The sequence below is a fragment of the Vombatus ursinus genome, unplaced genomic scaffold (assembly GCF_900497805.2).
Source record: "Vombatus ursinus unplaced genomic scaffold, bare-nosed wombat genome assembly UNPS02009824.1, whole genome shotgun sequence".
Taxonomy (NCBI): Eukaryota; Metazoa; Chordata; class Mammalia; order Diprotodontia; family Vombatidae; genus Vombatus; species Vombatus ursinus.
In genome coordinates, this window is record NW_020949602.1 from 9,859,417 (window position 1) to 9,879,241 (window position 19,825).

The window sequence follows — 19,825 nt, forward strand, 5'->3', positions numbered from 1 at the left end:
CCTTCCTTCCTTCCTCCCTTCCTTCCTTCCTCCCTCCCTCCCTCCCTTCCTTCCTTCTTTTCTTCCTTCCTTCCTTCCTCCCTTCCTCCCTCCCTTCCTCCCTCCCTCCCTCCCTTCCTTCCTTCCTTTCTTCCTTCCTTCCTTCCTTCTTTTCTTCCTTCTTTCCTTCCTCCCTCCCTTCCTCCCTTCCTCCCTCCCTCCCTCCCTTCTGTCCTTCCTTCTTTCCTTCCTTCTGGGCCCTGGGATTTCTTTGGAGCATGGTAGCCCTCCAGGAGGACCTTCCTGTGCTGTGATAGGACAGGCGTCAGACATTGCCCAGCTGGTTTCTAATAAGCTACTTTATAAATGAAAATGGAAATCTTTCTCTTCTTTCTGCGACCTGACCTCTTGACACTTCTTCCTTGAAGTCTGCCCTGATTCCCTCAGCTGAAAGCTCTCTCTCCCTTCTCACAATCTTGCATGTTGGTTAAGTCTTTCCCCTCCGCTTAGGACAGTCTGCTACCGCAAATCCCACTTCTTTGTTTGCATAGTGTAGGGCGAGAGGCAAGGCCTGGGATGTCTTTGACATGAGGAACTTCTGGAGGAGGAAACTCCCTCCACTATGCAGAGTGGCGCCTTCTTGGCAGCTTAAAATCTTAGAGAATTACGTGGAGGAACCCAGAAGTTCAGTGACTTGCCCAGGGTCACACAGCAGAACTTGAACCCGTGTCTTTGTGGCCCCCTTCCCACCATGCCAGGCTACTTCTTAAGCAGTCCATAGATAGGAAAGTGAATTAGATGGAAAGGCCTTATTATTGTCTCTCCAGTGAGTTGTACAGGTGGTGATTTCCATGGTTGGGTGTAAGTCCAATGGTCAGTAAACTTACATGCAGGGCCTGGCGTATGGAAGAAGAAATACCAAGCTGAGTGGTGCTCATAAGTCAGTGTGGAAGCCTGGAGTGAACATCTCGAGATGATTTTATTTAACCTCTGTACTTCACAGATCTGCTTTTTTAACAGCTTCACCTGTAAGAAAGCTGGGGCCGTGTTAGGACACTTCCAGTGAGGAGAATACCGGGTGTTCCCTGGTCCTCTGGAAACTCCTCTTGCCCTTCCAGAAGAGCCAGGTTAGGTTTCGTTGCACAGAGATGATCTTAGCGAAGCTTTCTGCCAAAGCTGGGATTCGTTTGCATGGTCTCTGTTGCCATCTTTGGACAAGGCATGTGACCAGTCTTAACAAACAGCTGAAGTGATTTAACCAAAGAAAGCATGTGTGTTTGTGTGTTTTGTACTTGGAACGTGGGCGCACGGGCCACTCGTTAGACAAGGAGGACGCTCACTAGCCTCGTAGTGTCCATAGGTTTGGGTATCTAAGAACCAAGAATCTCAGACGTTTTAATGATTGATTTTAATACCCAAATATGAGGCCATTAAATAGTCCTCACTGAGTGTGCGGTCTTGTCGCCCTTTGAGTTTGTGAGTTTAAAGATAGCCCAGGTTCATTCTTAACTAGGTTAATTCTTTGGCTAAGGGAAATTCACTTGGTATTTTTAGGGAAAGTTATCCGTACACTAAAATTCACTGTTTGGAATGATTTCAGGTAATTTGAACAGAAGGCCAACACTTGAAGTTGAGAGACAGTCTGGTGGGGTGAAGAGCGTTGGACTTTGAGTCAGGAGAGAGAGCCGAGTTAACATTTTGGCTCTGACACTGTCTGTAAACTCAGGTGGCAGATCACGTAACCTGGCTGAGCCTGTGTCTCTCCCCTGTAAACTAGAGCTCGTGTGTGTAGCACCTACCCCAGGGTCTGTTGGGAGCAGAGTACTTTGTGAACCTGCACGTGCTTAGTCCTGCAGCCACAGAAGCAGTTGGAATGGTTCTCTTTTCCCTCTGCCCCCTGGGCCTTGGATTGAATTGGAGTCTGTATCCACTGCCTACCAAGAATATCTGGTAGCACCCAGGACAGGGAGCCCAGGAGAGCCTCCTGCAGACCAGCTTGGGAAGAGGGCGAAATGGACTCCTGTCCCCCTGGGCCTGGGCAGCAGAAGGAAGGGTCCTCAAAGGAGGGGGAGAGGAGGTGTACGAAGGGAGGCATCCTTCTCTTTCCGTTCCTTCTCTCCCTCTGTCTCCAGTCCTCCATTGACATCCAGAAAGAGCCTGAAATTCCTCAGATGTGTTAGGAGCTCAGGAAGAGCGTGGGCTTGCTTGTGTAGGAGTTGTCTGTTTGGGGAAACTGATTGGTTTCCTTGGGACTGGTATATCGCGTGGACTTGTTAAACAAATCCATCAATAAATTAGGTGCTGTTGAGAATTTTTGTTTCTTGTCTGCCTCTATGCTTTACCGAAGGGCTTTAAAGCTTTCCAGCTTTGTATCGTGGAATGCAAGGTCTCAGATTTTCACTTAACATAATCTAACTTGATGATTTAAATGCAGGATGTCCCAAAAGTCTTAGGGCCGGGTTAAACTACTGAAGCTGAATATGGCACTTAGACTTTTGGGACACCTCATTCTTGACTGGTTATGTTCACATGGGCTCTGAATTCTTGCATAGTCGTCCCTCCTGCAGATGTAATTCGATGTAACTAGTATTTACTGAGTGCCTGATGAATGGGAAGTGGTGGAGGAGGAATCTGGGGAGGAAGAAGAGGAGAAGGGGGAGGGGGAGGGAGGAGAGGGAGAGGAGGAAGAGGGAGAGGAGGAAGAAGGCTTTCCAGGCATGCTGGAGAATAGCAGTGGGAACAGTATTAGGATTGCAAACTCTTTTTCCCTTACTCTGTAAGATGACACTGATAGTTAATAATGAGTAAAGCAGACTCGTGTGGGATTGAATCTACGTCCAATGTTAGCTGCGTAGTGCTGTGCTTTGGAGACAGTGGCAGCCTGAACAGGCCAGGTTCAGAAGGGTTTGGTTGTTTTGAATTTAAGTCTGAGAGACAGGAAGCACGGGCGTATCAGCCGCCCTAAGTGGTGGCTCCAACCGTTGTGGAAAAACCTATGAAGAGAAAATATGTCTCTTTAATCTCCTAAAGGAATGTTTTCTCTTATTGCAGTCATTTCATTGTCCTTCTCCAAAAAAGATGTCGTTCAGAAAAATGGACCCTAGTTGTACCGTGGGATTTTACTGTAGAAACAGCCAAGACTTTGAGCGCGCTTCGGAAGAAATCACCAAGGTAACAGTCAACATTCGTTCGGGACGTGTCTGTTCAGGTTTTAAATACGGTAGTGACAGAAGCGAATGAGTATGGGGTTTTTTGAGGATTCACTTGTTAAAAGATGGTGGCCTATGCCGTTGGGAAATTTTTATGTTATTGAGCTATTCTGTGTATGTATATGTGTATGTATGTATATATGCACACACATACATGTGCATGAATACACACACGTGTGCATGTATAAACGTGTGTATATGTATGCGCACATATATGTAACAATGTTGATAGAATTTGTGATGAATTGCAAAAAGCAAATAGAGAAACATGGACTGAGGTTTTCTTTTCAGGTGGAGCCCAGTGAAGCCGCCTAGAGTGACTGACTGGGGACCCAGTGGGCCACTAGGTGGCACTGTTGAAATAGAAATCCTGCAAAGGGCTACCTTGCGCAAGCAATTAGATTCTATTCTATTTGAAGAGAATTTTAAAAGGGCAATCCCTTAGGGGTAGAGGGAGAAACTAATGAAGGATTTGATCAAACCAAATTGTGCATTATTTCTTGTTAGTCCAAGTGCTTCTTTGATTTTCAAAAGAGAAAATGGTATTTTTGGATTCTGACTAAGTGGATTGTTAGCTTCCAGTAAACTTCCAGATCTGTGTTGCTTAAAGGATATCTGAGACAGGTTGCTCTCACTTCTTCTCGTTGTCTTTACACTTGTTCATTTTTCTGGCTTCTCTGAGGACCGCTACAGCGTTTCCTGAGCTCTACTGGCCAGTGGTACTCATGCTACTGAACAGCGAGAGAATTGGCTCGGTGGGAGCTCGGGCTTGTAAGAACCTTGGCCCATTGTCATTCCATGCCAGACCTGCTCTTGGCTTTTTTCAAAAACAGAACGGGATGATGTTTTTAACTTGAGCTTAGATACAACGGTCAATAGCTTATGACTAATTTTCATTGCCAATTAATTTTTACGCTGAAAATTGGCTCCAAGGATACAAAACCGTTTTTCAACAGGGAGAAAAATCAAATGACTAAAGTTAAATCAAAAGTTTCCTGTAAGTTATGTTTAGTTTACCTGACCTGCCATGTAAAAGAAGAAATTTAACGGGTACATGACAGAAAAATGAATGAGGAGAGGAGAAAATGAGATATGTGAGAACCTTTTCTGGTGCTTCGTTTTTCACTTGTCTTCCCTTCAGACTTTTCTCAACGTGGCAGGCCAAGAACACTAAAATGTCATTTTCCTGGTTCTGGTGTCTACTATTTGACAGTAGTACATAGAGCCTCTGTTTAGAACTATTAGTAAATAGGACTGGGCCTTTTTTTTTGTCTTGATAAGACTGTGAAGCAGATGCTGAAACAGACAGAAACACTAACTTAGATAATAATAGTAATAATAATAATACAAGCTCACATTTATGTAGTACTTCAGGTTTGCAAAGTGCTTTTCAGGTGTCATCTGCTATATCCACATAACAACCCGAGGAGGTAGGTACTGTTATTATTCCTGTTTTACAGATGAGGAAAATGAGGCAAACCAAGTTAAGGTCACACAGCTAGTAAGTGTCCAAGGCTGGACTGAAGCTCAAGCCTTCTGGACTCCAGGCCCAGGGCTCTGTGCACTGTGGCGCCCCCTCGCTGCCAGTATAGATACCAGTATTGAGATGGCTCTGTGGTCATGTCATGGTCCTCCTGTGGTCTTCCTTTCTCTCTCTCTGTGTCTGTCTCTCTACTTATATAGTCAATGGTTGTATGTCCATCTGTCTCTTAGTAGGCCTGTGACCTCAGACATGCTGTTTGTTGCTGCTCAGCCTCAGTTTCTTCACCTGTAAAATGGGGTTAATAATCTCTATTGCCTCTACCCCATAGGAGAATTGTATGGATCATCAAATGAAATAATATTTGTAAGAATGTTTTGAAAACTGTGAAAATCTCTCTAACTGGGGTCTCCTGGCAGAGTGGGCAGAGTCCAAGGACCTGGGCTTCACCTTTCCCTTGGCTGCTTCCCTGGAGAACCCCCTCCACTCTGCGCCCCCAAGTCACTTCCATTCTTTCTGCCTCCACGTCCTGATCTGTAAAGTTGGAGTCAATGACCTTGAAGGTCTTTTGTAGCCTGAAGTCTATAATTCTGTACAATGAAATGCTTACATAGCAAAACATGTGGAGGATGTTTTTAGACCATCCGCCAAACTTTTGTCTGATTTCTGGGGTAGACACGAGTAAGAAACCTGATGTTAGAAGGAACTGTGTACTGGAGCTCTCTCCTCGTTGACTTAGGCCCGTAGCCTGAGCTTCTGTAAGAAGCAAGCAGTTGTGGTCTTGGGGAGAGCATTGGATTTTTGGGGCAGCTAGGTGGCGCAGTGGATAGAGCTCTGACCTTGGAGTCAGGAAGACCTGAATTCAAATCCGGCCTCAGACACTTGACACTTCCTAGCTGTGTGACCCTGGGCGAATCACTTGACCCCGATTGCCTCACCAAAATATATATGTATATATATATATTTTTACTTTTTGCATCACATTGATTTCTGAATTATCTCTTTCCAGAAGAGCCATCCCTTATAAAAAAAAAAAAGAATAAAAAAAAACCCAGCTCAGCGCAACTAACACATTGGCCAAGTTTGACATTTTGTGTAATGTTCTGCCCTACCTCTGCAAAGGAGGGAGAGCGGTACCTTCTCATGCTTCTTTTTTGGGGGTCAAGATCGGTTCTTCTAATTTCATGGTTGTGTCTCTTATTTCTGTTTGTTCTACTTAGCATCGGTTCATAGATGTTTTCTCGTGGTTCTCTGCATTTTTATTACTGGGCTTTGCCTCTAGCAGGTGCGTAATAAAGATTTTTTTCATTCAGCCATGGTTCTTGTAAGTCCAGTAACATTCCTTTTCATTCACATACCACACTTTGTTTAGCCATTCCCTCATTGATGGGCATCTATTTTATTTCCAGTTTTTGCTATTACAGAAATGTAGCAATAAGTATTTTGGTGCGTGTGACTTTTTTATTATTCCTCTCCTTGGCTTATTTGACTTATTTGAGATCTTTGGGTCAAATGGAATGGACATTTTAAATTATTTTCTTAGCATCAGACCAATTGAGAATGTCTTCCTTTTAATGCATTTGGGTTAATGCTTACTAATAGGGAAATTTGGAGAAAGGCAGAAAGCAAAGTAAGGCATCTATTAAAGGTAGTTATTATTTCTCTAGAATCAGCTAACTTCTATTATGTAGTAATATTGTTAAACTGTAAGTAATGGCTTTTGGTAATGACACTAAAAATCCATTGTCCATTAATAACTTGATCATTTAAAATCGAAATTTTGTAATCTAAGTGCTTTATAGAGTCATAGAATCTCAGAGCTGGAAAGTACCCCAGAGATCACCTGATCTAAACTCCTTTTAAGCAGGGATCTTTTCCACAAAAGTCTTTGAAGAGTGGTCATCACGCTTGTTCATGTAGGCCTCCATTGTTGAAACTCACCAGCTACAGAGATAGGCCTTTCCCAAAGTGGATTGCACTACTGCTCTCGATGTATGGGGCATTGGTAGCAGACAATTTGAGAAGCTAGAATTACTCCTATTTTGCTTCTGTTTTCTCTGTTAAAGGAGAAAGGTTCCTGTGCTCTATAAAATAGAGCAAAACAAAAGTGGTTAATATAGAGTTGAATCTCAAGATAAATGAGAATATCATTAGAGAACTTAGCCAGCCCAAACCACTAGCCCAGACAAACTTCCCCTTGGATGTGTGTGATTGCTGTTGGGAGAGGAGACATGAGACTGAGGTCAGCCACCCTGATTTTCAAAAGAGGAAGGAGAATGGCACTTGCAAACTGTAGCCCAACGAGGTTGACTTCCAGTTGTCAGCAAAGTTCTAGGCTCTCTGATTGTGGGATAGTCAGTGACCATCTGGAAGATCCCATCTGAGACCACAAAACTCAACATGGCGTCGTCGAGAAGAAGTCATGCTCACAAACCTCCTTCTCTTTTTGACAGGGTCACTGGATGCTAGTTAAGGGGACTCTGGTAGATTGCTGATAACATCTATCATGCTGCTCTTTATGGGAGAAATGGAGAGGGGTGGTCTGTGTATAAATGCTGATTAGGTGGGTTCAAGCCTGATTGAAAGGGTGACTTCACTGAGCGACCAGTCATGGTTTGATGGCAGCTTGGGGAGTCTGCTGAAGAGCCTTCAGGCACTGTTCTTGGTCATGAGGTGCTTTGCCATCTTGTCAGTGATTTGGAGAAAGCCTTGCATGCTTATCATGGACCACCCACTTCTGTGGTAGGGTGACACAAAGATGGGAAAAATCGCTACCAGTTCAGTTAAATATTTGTCCCAAAGGTGGGAAGAGGAGCTAACAGTTTTAGATTCTGACAAAGTAAGAGCCCAAAGAGCCACTAATAACCAGAATGCATGGGCAAGCCGAGTCTGATACAGTGAAATTTAATAGGGATTGGGGGGAGTTAGAAAATAAGCATTTATATAGCACCTACTATGTGCCAGGCCTGGGCAGCTAGGTGGTGTGGTGGATAGAACACCTGGCCTGGAGTCAGAAAGATCTGAATTCAAATCCTATGACACATAGCTGTGTGATCCTGGGCAAGTCACTTTACCCCTGTTTGCCTCAGTTCCTCATCTGTAAAATGGGGACACACTGGAAAAGGAAATGGCAAACATTCTGGTATCTTTGCCAAGAAAACTCCATAGACAAAAGTCCTTGGGGTCATGTAGGGTCAGACACGACCGAACAACAACGTGCCAGGAACTGCATTAAGTACTTTACAAACATTTCATTTGATCCTCACAACAACTCTGAAGGGTAGATGCTAATATTATCCCCTTTTTTACAGTTGAAGAAACTGAGGCAGAGATGAAGTGACTCTCCCAGGGTCATACAACTAGAAAGTGTCTATTCCAGATTTGAATTCTGGTCTATGTGGCTCCAGGCCCAGGGCCCTGGGCTCTCGTGCTCAGTTCTGGCTTCTCTGTTTAGGAAGGACATCGACAAACTGGCCAGTGTCTGGAGGAGGCCCCACAGGCCTTGGTAGAGGAGCAGCAGTTGAAGGAACTGGGGGGTTAATGATTAGGGGAAAGGAGGTTATTTGGGGGGAGACTGAGAGCTGACCTCTGGAAGGATTTATCTCATTCTGTTTGGCCCTGGGGGGTGATGGGTATGTGTCAGAAAAGAAGATTTTAGCGTAATGTAAAGAAAAACAATTAAGGCTTTCCCAAGGGCAGTAGGCTCCCCTGGAAGGTTCTTTCTCATTGGGAATCTTTAGTGCTCAGTTTGGGGCTCCCCAGAGGGAGTTTTTGGGAGGCAGGGCTGAGCCAGTGGCTCCTGTGGGTGTTGGCATCGCTGTGGGCCCCTCCCTGCCCTAGGCACCTTCCTGGGAGTCTTCTGGATTGTCAGCGCCTTCCTAACCTCACGGACTCCCAGAACTGGATACGTCACAGGCTTCCCAAGAGCATTACTGCGTTCTGTGTTCTCAGTCACATCATCATCACCCTCTGCCTCCTCCTGGAGGATTTTACATAGGAGTCTCTCCTCCAGGCTCAGGGTGCCCTGGCAGCCGCACTTCTGTACTTTGAGAGCGAGTTATGGCCTGGCTCAAGTGCTCTCCAGGCGCCTTTGGCCTCCTTGCTGTGGCCACACGTATGTTCAGGGCATAGGAGACTCCATTGGAGATGTCACAAGCAAGTGCACGGGAGAGGCGTGGGCTTGCCAAAAGTGCTGGGCGCCGTCGTGGAGGGCATACACCCAGAATCCAAATATGTACCGCCTGTGTGACCTTGGGCAAATGAGCTAGCCTTTCTGAGCCTCAGTCTCCTCATCTGTAAAAAGGGCTTCTGAGGTCCCTTCTGGCTCTAAATCTACCATCTGATGATCTGGGCGATACTGTTTTCAGAGGACATTTCAGAACACTGCAGAGATTCCTGCTTAACATCCACAAACACACAGATTCAGCCCAACAGCCCCCTAGGCAAAACCAAGTGGAAGCAGAATGTCCAAGTCACGATTGACAAGTGGATGGGCCGCCCGTTGAGTTGGGCTGTAAGTGTTTCTATCTCAGACAACCGCTGCAGGTGGACAGCGACCCCCTGGGAGGGAGAATAAGGCTTTCACCAAGTATTCACACCAAGGTGTAGCGGGCCTGTGCCAAGGGCTGCAGATGGAAAGAAAGGCACCAAGAGCCCCTGCCCCCAAGGAGCTCGCACTCTGATGACGGAGACCACCACCCAAGGTCCATACAGAGGAGATGGAAGGAAGGCTCAGCAGCTGGGGGGGAGCCTCCTCGGAGGTGCCATTTGACCTGAGTCTTGAAGGAGGTCAAGGAGACCAGTGGTGGAGGTGAGGAAGGGATGGAGGGCAGTCATCGCAGAGGCAGACCCGGGAGCCTGAGCAGAGCCGCGAGCAGGCCGCTTTTGTAGATTGTGTGGGAGGGAGTGGAGTAGGAGTCTTGGATTCTAGGAACAAGCCAAATTAGCACAGGTTTAGGCTGCCAAGCAGAGCACCATGTGTTTGATCTGGGAGACACCCAGGAGCTTCTTGGGTGTGTGTGGTGGGCAGGGGAGGAGGCTGACGTGGTCACTTTGGCAGCCCCTCCTCCATTTGGAGGACAGTTAGATGTCAAGACATGATCAGAGCCTGGACTGTGGGAATGTCTGGGTGAGTGGAGAATAGGCTTATATGAGGGAGCTTGTGAGGGTGGAGACGATAGGATTTGTCAGTTGGTTGATTATGAGGGGAGAGTGAGAGGTGAGCAGGTGAACATAGCACTGAGCCTGTTGGATTGAGATGATAGGATCTTCAGCAGTAATAGGGAATTTGGGAAGAGGGAAGTGTGTTGGAGAAAAGATATTGTTCTGTTTTGGATTTTCCCTCCAATAACCTGAAGTTTATCCTTGAAATAAAACCCATCTTTTTAGTACCGGTATTCTTCCAGTGACACTGTAAATCATGGAATACTATAATCTTTGAGGAATTAAAATTGTGGGTTCCCCAAAAGGCAATGGGCAGTTGTCCTGCGGTCATTTCTAGGATGTAGTGCATGACCGGCGATGAAGAAGCAGCTGAAATAGACCATAGAAGCAAGGGTGGGGATGACAGAGGGAAGCCCAGAGGCTCATAGCAGCACCCGGGTAGTGTTGGGGGACTGAGAGGAGGATCCAGCCTATCAGCAGGCCACCCGTAGCCCATTCGTGGGTCTGGCCTTTGGTCAGGAGTTGTACAGGGTGAGAAGGCGTGGAGGATGGGCCGTGGAAGGAAAACCAACATTGGTGAGATGGCCTCTCCTCTGCGGGAAGCTTCAGCTGCTGGAGGTTTTTGGGTCACAGTCTGGCTTCCAGTGTGTTATCTGTCCCTCTGTTTTCCTCAGGGGTACTCCCTCTCATTTCTCTGCCTTAGAAAGGGAGGTGATTAGCAAGGTAGATCTAGAACTTTGCCACTCTGATCTCATGCCCCAGGATGAAGTCCCTCCTCACGACTGCACCCTTCTACAGCTTTGGAACCTTCACTGGGGATTTGTTGTCCAATTCCTCTGGCTTGGTTCAGTTCAATTCCGCTGACATTTATTCGGCACCTACTTTGTGCGAGGCGCTGGGGATACAAGGACGAACAATGGAATCATCCCTGCTCTGCAGGAGTTAGCATTCTTCGGGTTGGGTGCAATACAGATGCAGAAAAGCAAAGCACAAAGTGATTTTGGGATGGAGAGGGCACTAACGATGGTGCTGCCTCCCGGGCGCTTCTACCGCCATATCCCTCTGTCGCGTCCTCCTTCCATCTTCACCCCAGTGCTCTCCACCTCCACTGCCTTCCCATCTGAGTTCCAAGCTTCCCTTATACCTGCTCTTGTTCCAAAGTTGCCTAGGAATTTTATTGCCGAGAGCAAGAAAGGGAGCTTGTCGTGGGGTGGTTTCACCAGGGTAGCCTGGGCCTCAAAGACGGAAAGACGGCATTTCCTGCCTCTTCGGTAGCTCTCCCTTTTTGTCCTTTGTCCTTCATTACACAACAAGCTCCTTAAGGTTAATGACCATGTAAATACCCCAGAGACTTAATATTAAATGTTTAACAAACGGCCTTGGCGAACTGATGGAAACTTGCTTTTTACTGTGGAACTTAGGGTCTTTCATCCTCATTTTGCTTGTTCTCAGACTAGTGTTCATATTTCATAATGCAGAATAATTTTACTTTGCATGGTATAATTATTTACTAATTTGTACTTGAATTTGAGACTAGATAATCAAAAATTGAAAATGAAAGTCCGAGATTAATCACCTGATGATAGAATGACTTGGGGTTTAAATAATGTCACATGTGACTTATGTTTTGGAAGTCATGAAATCTATTTTCGAATCCATGGATCTTAGCGTTGAAATGGAACTCGGGTCGTGTAGTGTGATCTCTTATGCAGTACAGGAGCGCTCTGAGCAGACGGTCCCTCAGCCTCCGTTTGAGTACTTTGAGAGATGTTAACTCCCTCTGTCCTAGATCGACTGGTCTGTGCCTTGTTGAGGAGGTGACTCACCGGGGTTCTTTATATGGAGGCCAAGTTGGTTCCTTGTACGTTTTTCCATTGGTCCTAGAGCACTGTCCTTTGGAGGAGCCCAGGACAAGGCTACTCTCTCTTCCTTTTCTTCCTTCCTTCCTTCCTTCCTTCCTTTCTTTCTGTTTTTTTTGTTTTTTTTTTTTAGGCAGTGGGGTTAAGTGACTTGCCCAGGGTCACACAGCTAGTGAATGTTACGTGTCTGAGATTGAATTTGAACTCAGATCCTCCTGACTCCAAGGCTGGAGCTCTATCCACTGAGCCACCTAGCTACCCCTGCTACTCTCTCTTCCACATGCCCCCTTCTAGACACTTACAGACAATTGTCGAGTGTTTTAGTTTTCTCTTGTCTAGGCTAGAATGTTAACTTCCTCAGTCAGGTTGCCTGTGGCATTTTCCCTAGACCTTTTCTATTCTCTTCCCTTCCTCTGGGTGACTCAGCTTGCCCAGAGATCACGCAGCTCCCTAGTGGTAGTTCTGTACACGAGCTTTGAGTGGCTTTCAGAGCTTGGTCCATCTCGCTTGTCTTCACATAAACCCCTTCTTCCTTTGTCTTTCGCGTCCATGAGTTCTCCTCTGCCACAAACCCATTTTCTTAGGATATGTCCAAGTGTCTGCTCCTCTGAAGGCATGGTTTAGGCTCTTTAGGGACTACCTTGTCTAGCTTTTGAGAGAATTCTGAAAAAGTATAATATCTTTTTGGTCCTCCATTTTCTTCTCTTAGGGCTAGATGGTCTTTGAGGTCTTGTCCAACTCTAAAATCCTATGATCTTGTGAGCGAGGACTGAAAAGTTGATTGATTTCAGTGATTTAAGAGTTGGATGACTAGAATCATATAAGGAGAATGATAGAGGCAGAAGTCACATTGCAGGGGGTCAGAGGGTAAGTGGGTGGCAATAACATGGTGGCTTCGAGGTGACCTATGTCTGGTTTGAGCAGCTTCATGCTGGAAACGGTTCTGGTGTTTGCCGGCCTGGTATTGTGGAAAGTGCAGTGGCTGGAGATGATGGTTGTTGAACAGAACTGGGTCGTTCTGGTCACCTCTTTACTACTAATTAGCTGTGTGACTTTTGAGTGAGTGGTTTTACTTCTGGGAATCTGATTCCTCACCTATAAATCTTTAGAATTTACTTGCCAACCCTGTTCTTCAAAGATATGTTGTAAAGAATATGTGATAAAAATGTATCATTTTGATAATAAATCCACTCTTACAAATTTAAGAAAAAACAGCATCAAAGTATATAATTGAAACCATATATTATGGAGATAAGTTTTAGGAGTAAAGGGCTAGGCAGCAGAGATGAGGAATGCTTAAATCTTATTTCTAGAGAGATGAAATTATTGAAATTTGATCTGAAAAACAGCTGAGATCCCAGTGTGGTGCAGCAGAAAGTGTCTATCACATTGAATCAGAAGATGAGGTTGGAGTCAGTGGTCAACTCTTACCACTGGGCCAGTCATTGAACTACTCTGAGTCTCACTTATTTGGGGTTTCAATTCATATTTTTCATATATTTAGAGCTGAACTTTAGAGGTCATCTTGTCAAATCTTGTCATTTTGCAGATGAGGAAACTGAGACTCAGAGATGTTAATGAGTTCCCCACAGTCAGACTGTAAATAGTAATACTAATAGCTAACATTGAAAAGTGCTTTAAGGCTCACACAGAGTTTTATTTACATCTGGTTTGATCATGACAACACTGTGATGTAGGTGTTATTATCCCTGTTTTACACAGTGAGGTTAAGTGACTTCTCTAGGGTCACACAGCTGGTCAGTGTCTGAGGCAGGATTTGAAGCCACATCTCCATGTCTCCCTGTCTCCATCCACTAAACCTTATTGCCCCTCAAATGATGAAACAGGGACCCTGAGCCTTGTCTTCTGACTCCAAGTTGTCTCTATCCACTGTACGCCACCATAGTCTCATATGTGCTTTTCAAATAGGATTTCCGCAGATTTGGTTCATGACGTTACTGAGAAGTAGTAAAACTGCCAGATTTGTGCTTGTTTTGTCCGACTGTTGTGGAAAGGCCTGGGCTTTCTAAACTCCAGAGCGCTTGAGAAATTGCGTAGCTGGCGGGATCCTTGGGCTCGGACCCTGCTTCAGGCTGGCTTTTATTTAATGCAGAGAGGCCCTGAAGTGGCCACGTGGCGGGGTAACCTGATAAGGAGGGCCAAATGGAGGACCAAAAAGTTTTCATTTAAATTACCTGGTGTGTATCCTGAGTAAGGCTAGAGTCTTCCTCAGAATTATAATAATAACGAGACCTTTTCACAGGGGTACCTTGGGGTCATCTCAAGGCTGCTTTTCAGTCTGTGGCCCCCTCCCCAAAAAGACCTTACAACAAGCAGGACGCCAGGCCTGGAGCGGCCCTCCAAAGTCAGCCCGGCTTTGGCTCTTCTCGTTGGGCCTAGGCCGGCTGTCTTTGAGCATTTCCACTGTCGTAAGCCATTAGCTGGGATTGTTGTCTTCAGTTATCTGAAGGGCTCTCATATGGGCTTGCTTTGCTTGACTCCAGAGATAGGAAGGACTTGGCAGATGGTGCCAGGAGGCAGATTTCAGCTCAGTGTAAGGAGAAACTTCCTAATAATTGGAATTACCCGAAAGCAGAAGAGACTGGCTTGGGAGGTAGCCTGGGTCCTCCTCCCAGAGATCAGCAGGCAAAAAGGCTGCTTGACCTAGGGTAGGGTGTATTATAATCAAGGCAAGTTAGCAAGCATTTATGAAGTGCCTGGTGTGTGCCAGGCGCTGGGGATACAGAGAAAAGCAGAAAATAGCCTCTGCCCTCACGGAGCTTACAGTCTGATGGAAGAGTGCATTCTTCTTCAGTCACAGACTGGGCCAGATGGTATATGAGGTCCCCCTGTTGTAACTCAGAGATTCTGTGATTCTGAATCACCTTCAGGAAAACAAAATTGCAAGAAAACAAACCGTCCACAGTGCAGAATGAGCCTGACTCAGGGAAACAAACCTTTATTATGCACTTTCCATGTCCAGGCCACGGTTGTTGGGCCTGGCGGTGGGCGGGAGGCCTTACCAGCATTTGGATTTGAATTGTATTGTCGCTTTAGGGCGTCACTAATCAAATGACACAATTCTTGCAATGTGGGAGAAGTCCAGGAATGATGGCGCCTGTGTCTCTTCATTGTCTTCCAAAGTTGAACATGATAAATCATGGCAGCTTCTGCATAGGTTTGGTTGTGCACTGATAAGAAGCTGATGATAGTGGGGCGCACCTCGGAGGGCCGAGGCTGGCACATCTCTTGAGCTTTGGGGTCCTTAGCTGCAGTGGGCTGTCCATCCTGAGTTAGGTGTTCACATGGTGAGCCCCTGGGAGCACAGGGCCCATGAGTCGCCCCTGAGGTTCTAGCCTGGGCAGGTTCCAGGCTGTGTTCCTGATTCACTGCCATGCCACAGAAGCGTCCCCATTCTGGAAGCTCACTTTGCCCCTGCACTTCTCTTACTGCAAGAATACTCTGCCCCCATGGCCCTTCCTCCTAGAACTGCCATTTTAGGGACGTGCCTAGGCCTGCCTTGTCTTCATTGCTCTCCAGCCTTCACTCCTGACTTGGACTTTCTTTTCCATGCTCCTGGGAGGATGCCTTCTCTCCCTTCCCCTGCTTTGACCTTTCTTTTATGGGTTGTCTTCCCAAAATAGAATATAAGCTTCTTGAGGGCAGGGACTGACTTCCTGCTTGTATTTATACTAACAGTACTAGCACAACCCTGGCATAAAATTAGAGCTTTACAAATGTTTGTTGACTTGTTGAACTAGTCTTAAACAAAACAAAAAAATGAAGAAATGACGTTGGGTAAGAATTCGCAATCCATTGGAATCGTTGCTTGTGGCTAAAGGAACTTGTGACCCTAGAACACAGGCCTTTCACTTTTCTGATCCTCCTTTTCCTCCTTCAGATTTGAGACGATCCTTCCTAGAGCTCCCTCCCGGCTCTGAGGCTGTGATCCTATGTCTAAAGCAGAGCATTGTAATTTCTCAGGTTTTTTCTATTTCTGGGCCACCTCCTCTTGCTAGAGGAAAGTACAGCCCCGTGTCCATAATGCAGGAGAGCGAGCTCTTTCAGTGACCTCATTCTTATCTTTTCATTCCCCCTACACCTAGTACCAGGCCTGACCCATAGTAGGCACCTAAGTGCTTATTCATGGATTTATGGACCTCATTGTAAACTTAGATCTGTTTGGTTTGTAAAAATAAATGACAGGTAGGTGGGGCCTGTTATTTCTAGGCATGGGAAGCTTTCCGTGTAGAAATTTCTTCAATCTGTACAGATGTGCGCCTTAGCTGTAACTTACCAACTAAGAGAATTGTTCTCGGTGCTAAAAAGTTAAGGGCCATGTTTCCGCAGTATGTGTCAGAGACAAGGCTTGAAACCAGTCTTTCTGACCCTAAGGTTACCTTTCCCTCTACTGTGTATTCCTGCCCCTCCCCTCCCCCACTCTTTTTGGTGGGTGGGGCAGGGGATTGAATTTCCAAGCACCACTAGGTAAAGAGCTCTTTCTACATACTTTGCCCAGGGTCCCAGGTTTTAAACTTGTATCTTCAAGCCCAGTGGTCTCAGAAATCATACTTGTGAGCCAAAGACTTTTCTTGAACTTCAAAAAAGTCCCATAAGCAATGATTGTTGCTGGCTTTCCCCTGACTGTCTCTGAACAAATGATATGGACACCTGCCCGTTAGATACTGGATTTTTATCAATGCCATGAAATGTTCATAAAATGGCAGTAACTTTGGGCAGAATCCCAGGCACGTCCTTGGCATCCGTGGCTAGGAGGGAAAGAATCCTTGATTAGTCATGAGCACTTTCATCCGCTGTCCTCTATTTCTTATTTGTCAAATCTGCGCATTTCTGGTCTTTCTCTTTGATTATTTGCTTTCTTTCGCATTCCTCTTTCTTTTGGTAGGATGTAATTATAATAGATTAGACTAAAGTGAAAAATAGAAGAGCATCATAAAAAGTGTAGAATCTGATTTTTGCTTCAAGCTTGATTTTATTTATAACACTGGATGGTTTTCTAAATAACACTACCTAAATTTCTATTTGGGGATCTTAGCATTTCATTGATCTCATCCGAGGTGTTTTTTTTTATTATAGATTACATATATATATTGCACTATGCATGTATGTAATTAAAGTTTAAAGGGAGTAGTAAACAAAATGTAAAAGCTTTGTTAAGGATCCTCCATATAGCATGTTGACTTTCTAGGAGAGTTAATTTTATCTGCTGAAGTGGTCTTTTTTTTTCTTTCTTTAACAGATTACAATTGAGGTGATCCTACTCAGAACCTGCACAGTCAGTTTGCTTTCAATACTCTTTTCTCCTACACAGAGAACCTGTGCAAAACCTTTCTTTCAGTAGAGAGTGTGTTTTCTGTTGTTAATTGGGCTTCCACGGTTGGTCTTAATTCAAATCTTACCTCATGCGCTCATGAAAGTTGATTGATTTTTCTAATGGAATTTGGTTTAACTTCAGAGGAGCTGCTGAATCAGTTAATGACTATTTCCAAAGTGGATTGTTGTCGTAGACCACTTGAGTTGTGAACAGTTAAAAAAATTCTAGGAAGTACAAATCTGCCGTCCGAACGCCGCATGCCTCGATAGGAGGCAGTCTGTGTAGGATGACTTCAGATGACTGTTTGCACGCACAAAGAAGATGACGAGTGTCCATTATAATCTACTAGCTTATGACAGGAATTGCAGGAGAACTATAACAAAGTTGTAGAAATGACCACTCGTTTACAAAGGGATTCCTTACGGTGGCCCCAGGAGGGGACGTCATAATAGCCTTCCCGCCGTCCATGCTACCTTGAGGTCTGATTGCTTGATTCTATCCCAATTAAGGGTGTGTTCTCTGTCTTTTTCGCAGGTACTGAAAGCCTCCTCCAGAGAGAAATACCCTTTATTTACTTTTGTCAAGGGTCGTGCCCGAGACTATGATTTCACCTCCACTCCAACCAACGAAGACGACCTTTTCTCCGAAGACGAAAAGAAAAAATTGAAAAGATTTAGCACGGAAGAGTTTGTCTTGCTGTGAGGACATTTTGCATTAGAGTATTCGTAGTTACTCCAAACACGTCTTTGAAAATAAAGAAAAAAATAGGAGAGACCTACAACACAGAAACTGATCTATTTTTGTAAATATTTTAGTGATTTTTTTTTACGTTCTTTCACCAAAGAGCATTTGAAAATATACATTTTTAAAGATGTGTATATTCCTGAAAGCGATTGATTGAAAGGATCTTTGTTGCTAATGAAAGTCTGGCAGTCCTGGCTAATATCGCTGAGCGGGTGGTGGACGATCTGTGTATATGTTTTCCGAATGAATCCCCCACAGTCCTGTAGATCTTGGACCCGTTTACTGTGAGTGGCCTGGGGGTTTTGTTTTGCCCATCTGTGATCCTGGAGCCCGAGGCCACTACGCGCCATCTGAGATTTAAACTTGTCCTGCTGATGGACGAGACTGGACAGTTAACCCCTGATGCCACGTAGCCTTCCCCTCCATGTGTTAATACAACCAAAGGGTCCATCCAGGTGTTCCTTGTTCAGTCTGAATAGCAGTTACTCACTGTAACGGGTGCAATTGTATCAGCAGAATTGTGAGTTAAGATACTCCTTAGCAGTATGATTTCATAATGGCCGCTGCTTAAGCTTAAGATGGAACCTTCTTATGAGAGGTGACCATGAAGTATTGGCTTTCCCCACATTTTTTAAAGCTGGTGTTATTAGTATTAACGGCAACGGCAACCAATCAAGCCAGGTAAAGGCAGTTATTACCTGGGAACGATGTTTGTTTCCTGTCTCAACCATGTGATTTTATTACGTCTCTGCTTGTGCTGCTCTAGTATTACGATCTAGGCTGAAAACCTGGAGGGGGAAGCCAGTAAATGTCCTTGTTTGGGAGCTGCCCATCCTCAGGTCTCTCTGCTGGGACTGTAAATCAGCGTGCATTTGTGTGGGTGTTCAGTCACCGAGGCTGTCTACCAGGTAAATCTTCCTTAAGTTGTAGTACGCTTTCACTAAGAGCAAATTTGTGATTTAAAAGTACCAGAGCTATTATGGAGCCAGGATTGTAAAACAAATGCGTTAATAAAGATGTGAGAACATTAAATGCCTTAGCTTTGGTTTTAATGTTGGGATTATTTTAGTCCTTTCATTTGAGAGAATCATTTCTGAAATGAATCCTGTTGATTTGTAATAAAGGCAAATAGTATTATTGCTCTACAAGCAAAATATTAACTTTTTTATGGAGCTTCCATGGCTCAGTGGAAAAGGTGGTGTATTTGTAAAGGTGCTTGTGTGTCCTCTGAAGTCATTGGTCTCATCACAAAGGCGACTTGTTAGTTTGCAAAAGCTGGAACACCAGCTGTGTGGGGTGAATTGCTTTCTTGTAAAACTGGTGCGACATTTTGGAATGAAGATATTACTGCAATAAAGAAAACACTCTAAAATCCCAGAAAATTAGGCCAAAGAACCATAGAATTCAGAGCTGGGAGGGGCTTTGGTAGCTATCTCATTTAACACAAAAAGGAGTCCTCACTACAAGAACCCAGCCAGTGGTTATCCAACCTGTCCTGGGGGATCTCCCGGAGGTGGAGCCCACCACCCCTTGAAGCAGCCCATTCCTCCACTGGGGAGGTCTTTAAACAAAAGCTTGATGACCATTTGTCAGGTGTGGTATGTTGCGGATTGGGTTGGACTAAACGGTCGTTGGGGGGGGTCTTCCAACTCTAAACTCCACCATTGCACTTTAGATTGCTCTAATTGTTAGAAAGCTTCTCCTGATATGAAGCTTAAATTTGAGCCTTTTGAACTTCCCCGGCTTCTCATTCTGCGCTGCTTTCTGACACCGAGCCAAAGAAGACTTATCCCTGTTCCACACCAGGGCCTTTCAAGTCCTCAACGGCAGCCATCACGTCTACCCTGAGTCTTCTCTTTCCAGGCCAAACAGCCGCATTTCCTTCTGTGTTCTCAATTGGAATGGACTCACAGCCCTTTGCAATTCTGGTTGCCCCCCTCTGGACACTCTCCATTTATCAAAACCCTTCCTGAAGCCCAGCACCTGGAATTCATAGATGGCTTGGATTTTGAGGTCATAAACGATGTGTGATGCTCACTCTTCACAGAGCAGGGCA

General features: G+C 45.1%; 1 protein-coding gene across 7 annotated transcripts in view; it reads left to right on the forward strand.

Annotated features, from left to right (window-relative positions):
• Positions 1-18,821, forward strand: part of ATG4C (autophagy related 4C cysteine peptidase) — an 83,319-nt gene extending 64,498 nt beyond the window's left edge. For 6 of the 7 annotated variants that reach the window (XM_027852786.1, XM_027852785.1, XM_027852787.1 and 3 more), the window contains 2 exons: positions 3,031-3,150; positions 17,560-18,821. In XM_027852786.1, coding sequence (XP_027708587.1) covers positions 3,031-3,150; positions 17,560-17,727 — 288 coding nt within the window. In that variant the 3' untranslated portion in view covers positions 17,728-18,821. The remainder of the gene's footprint in view (positions 1-3,030; positions 3,151-17,559) is intronic. The other variant, XM_027852790.1, reaches the window with a different exon arrangement.
• Positions 18,822-19,825: the final 1,004 nt, after the last annotated feature.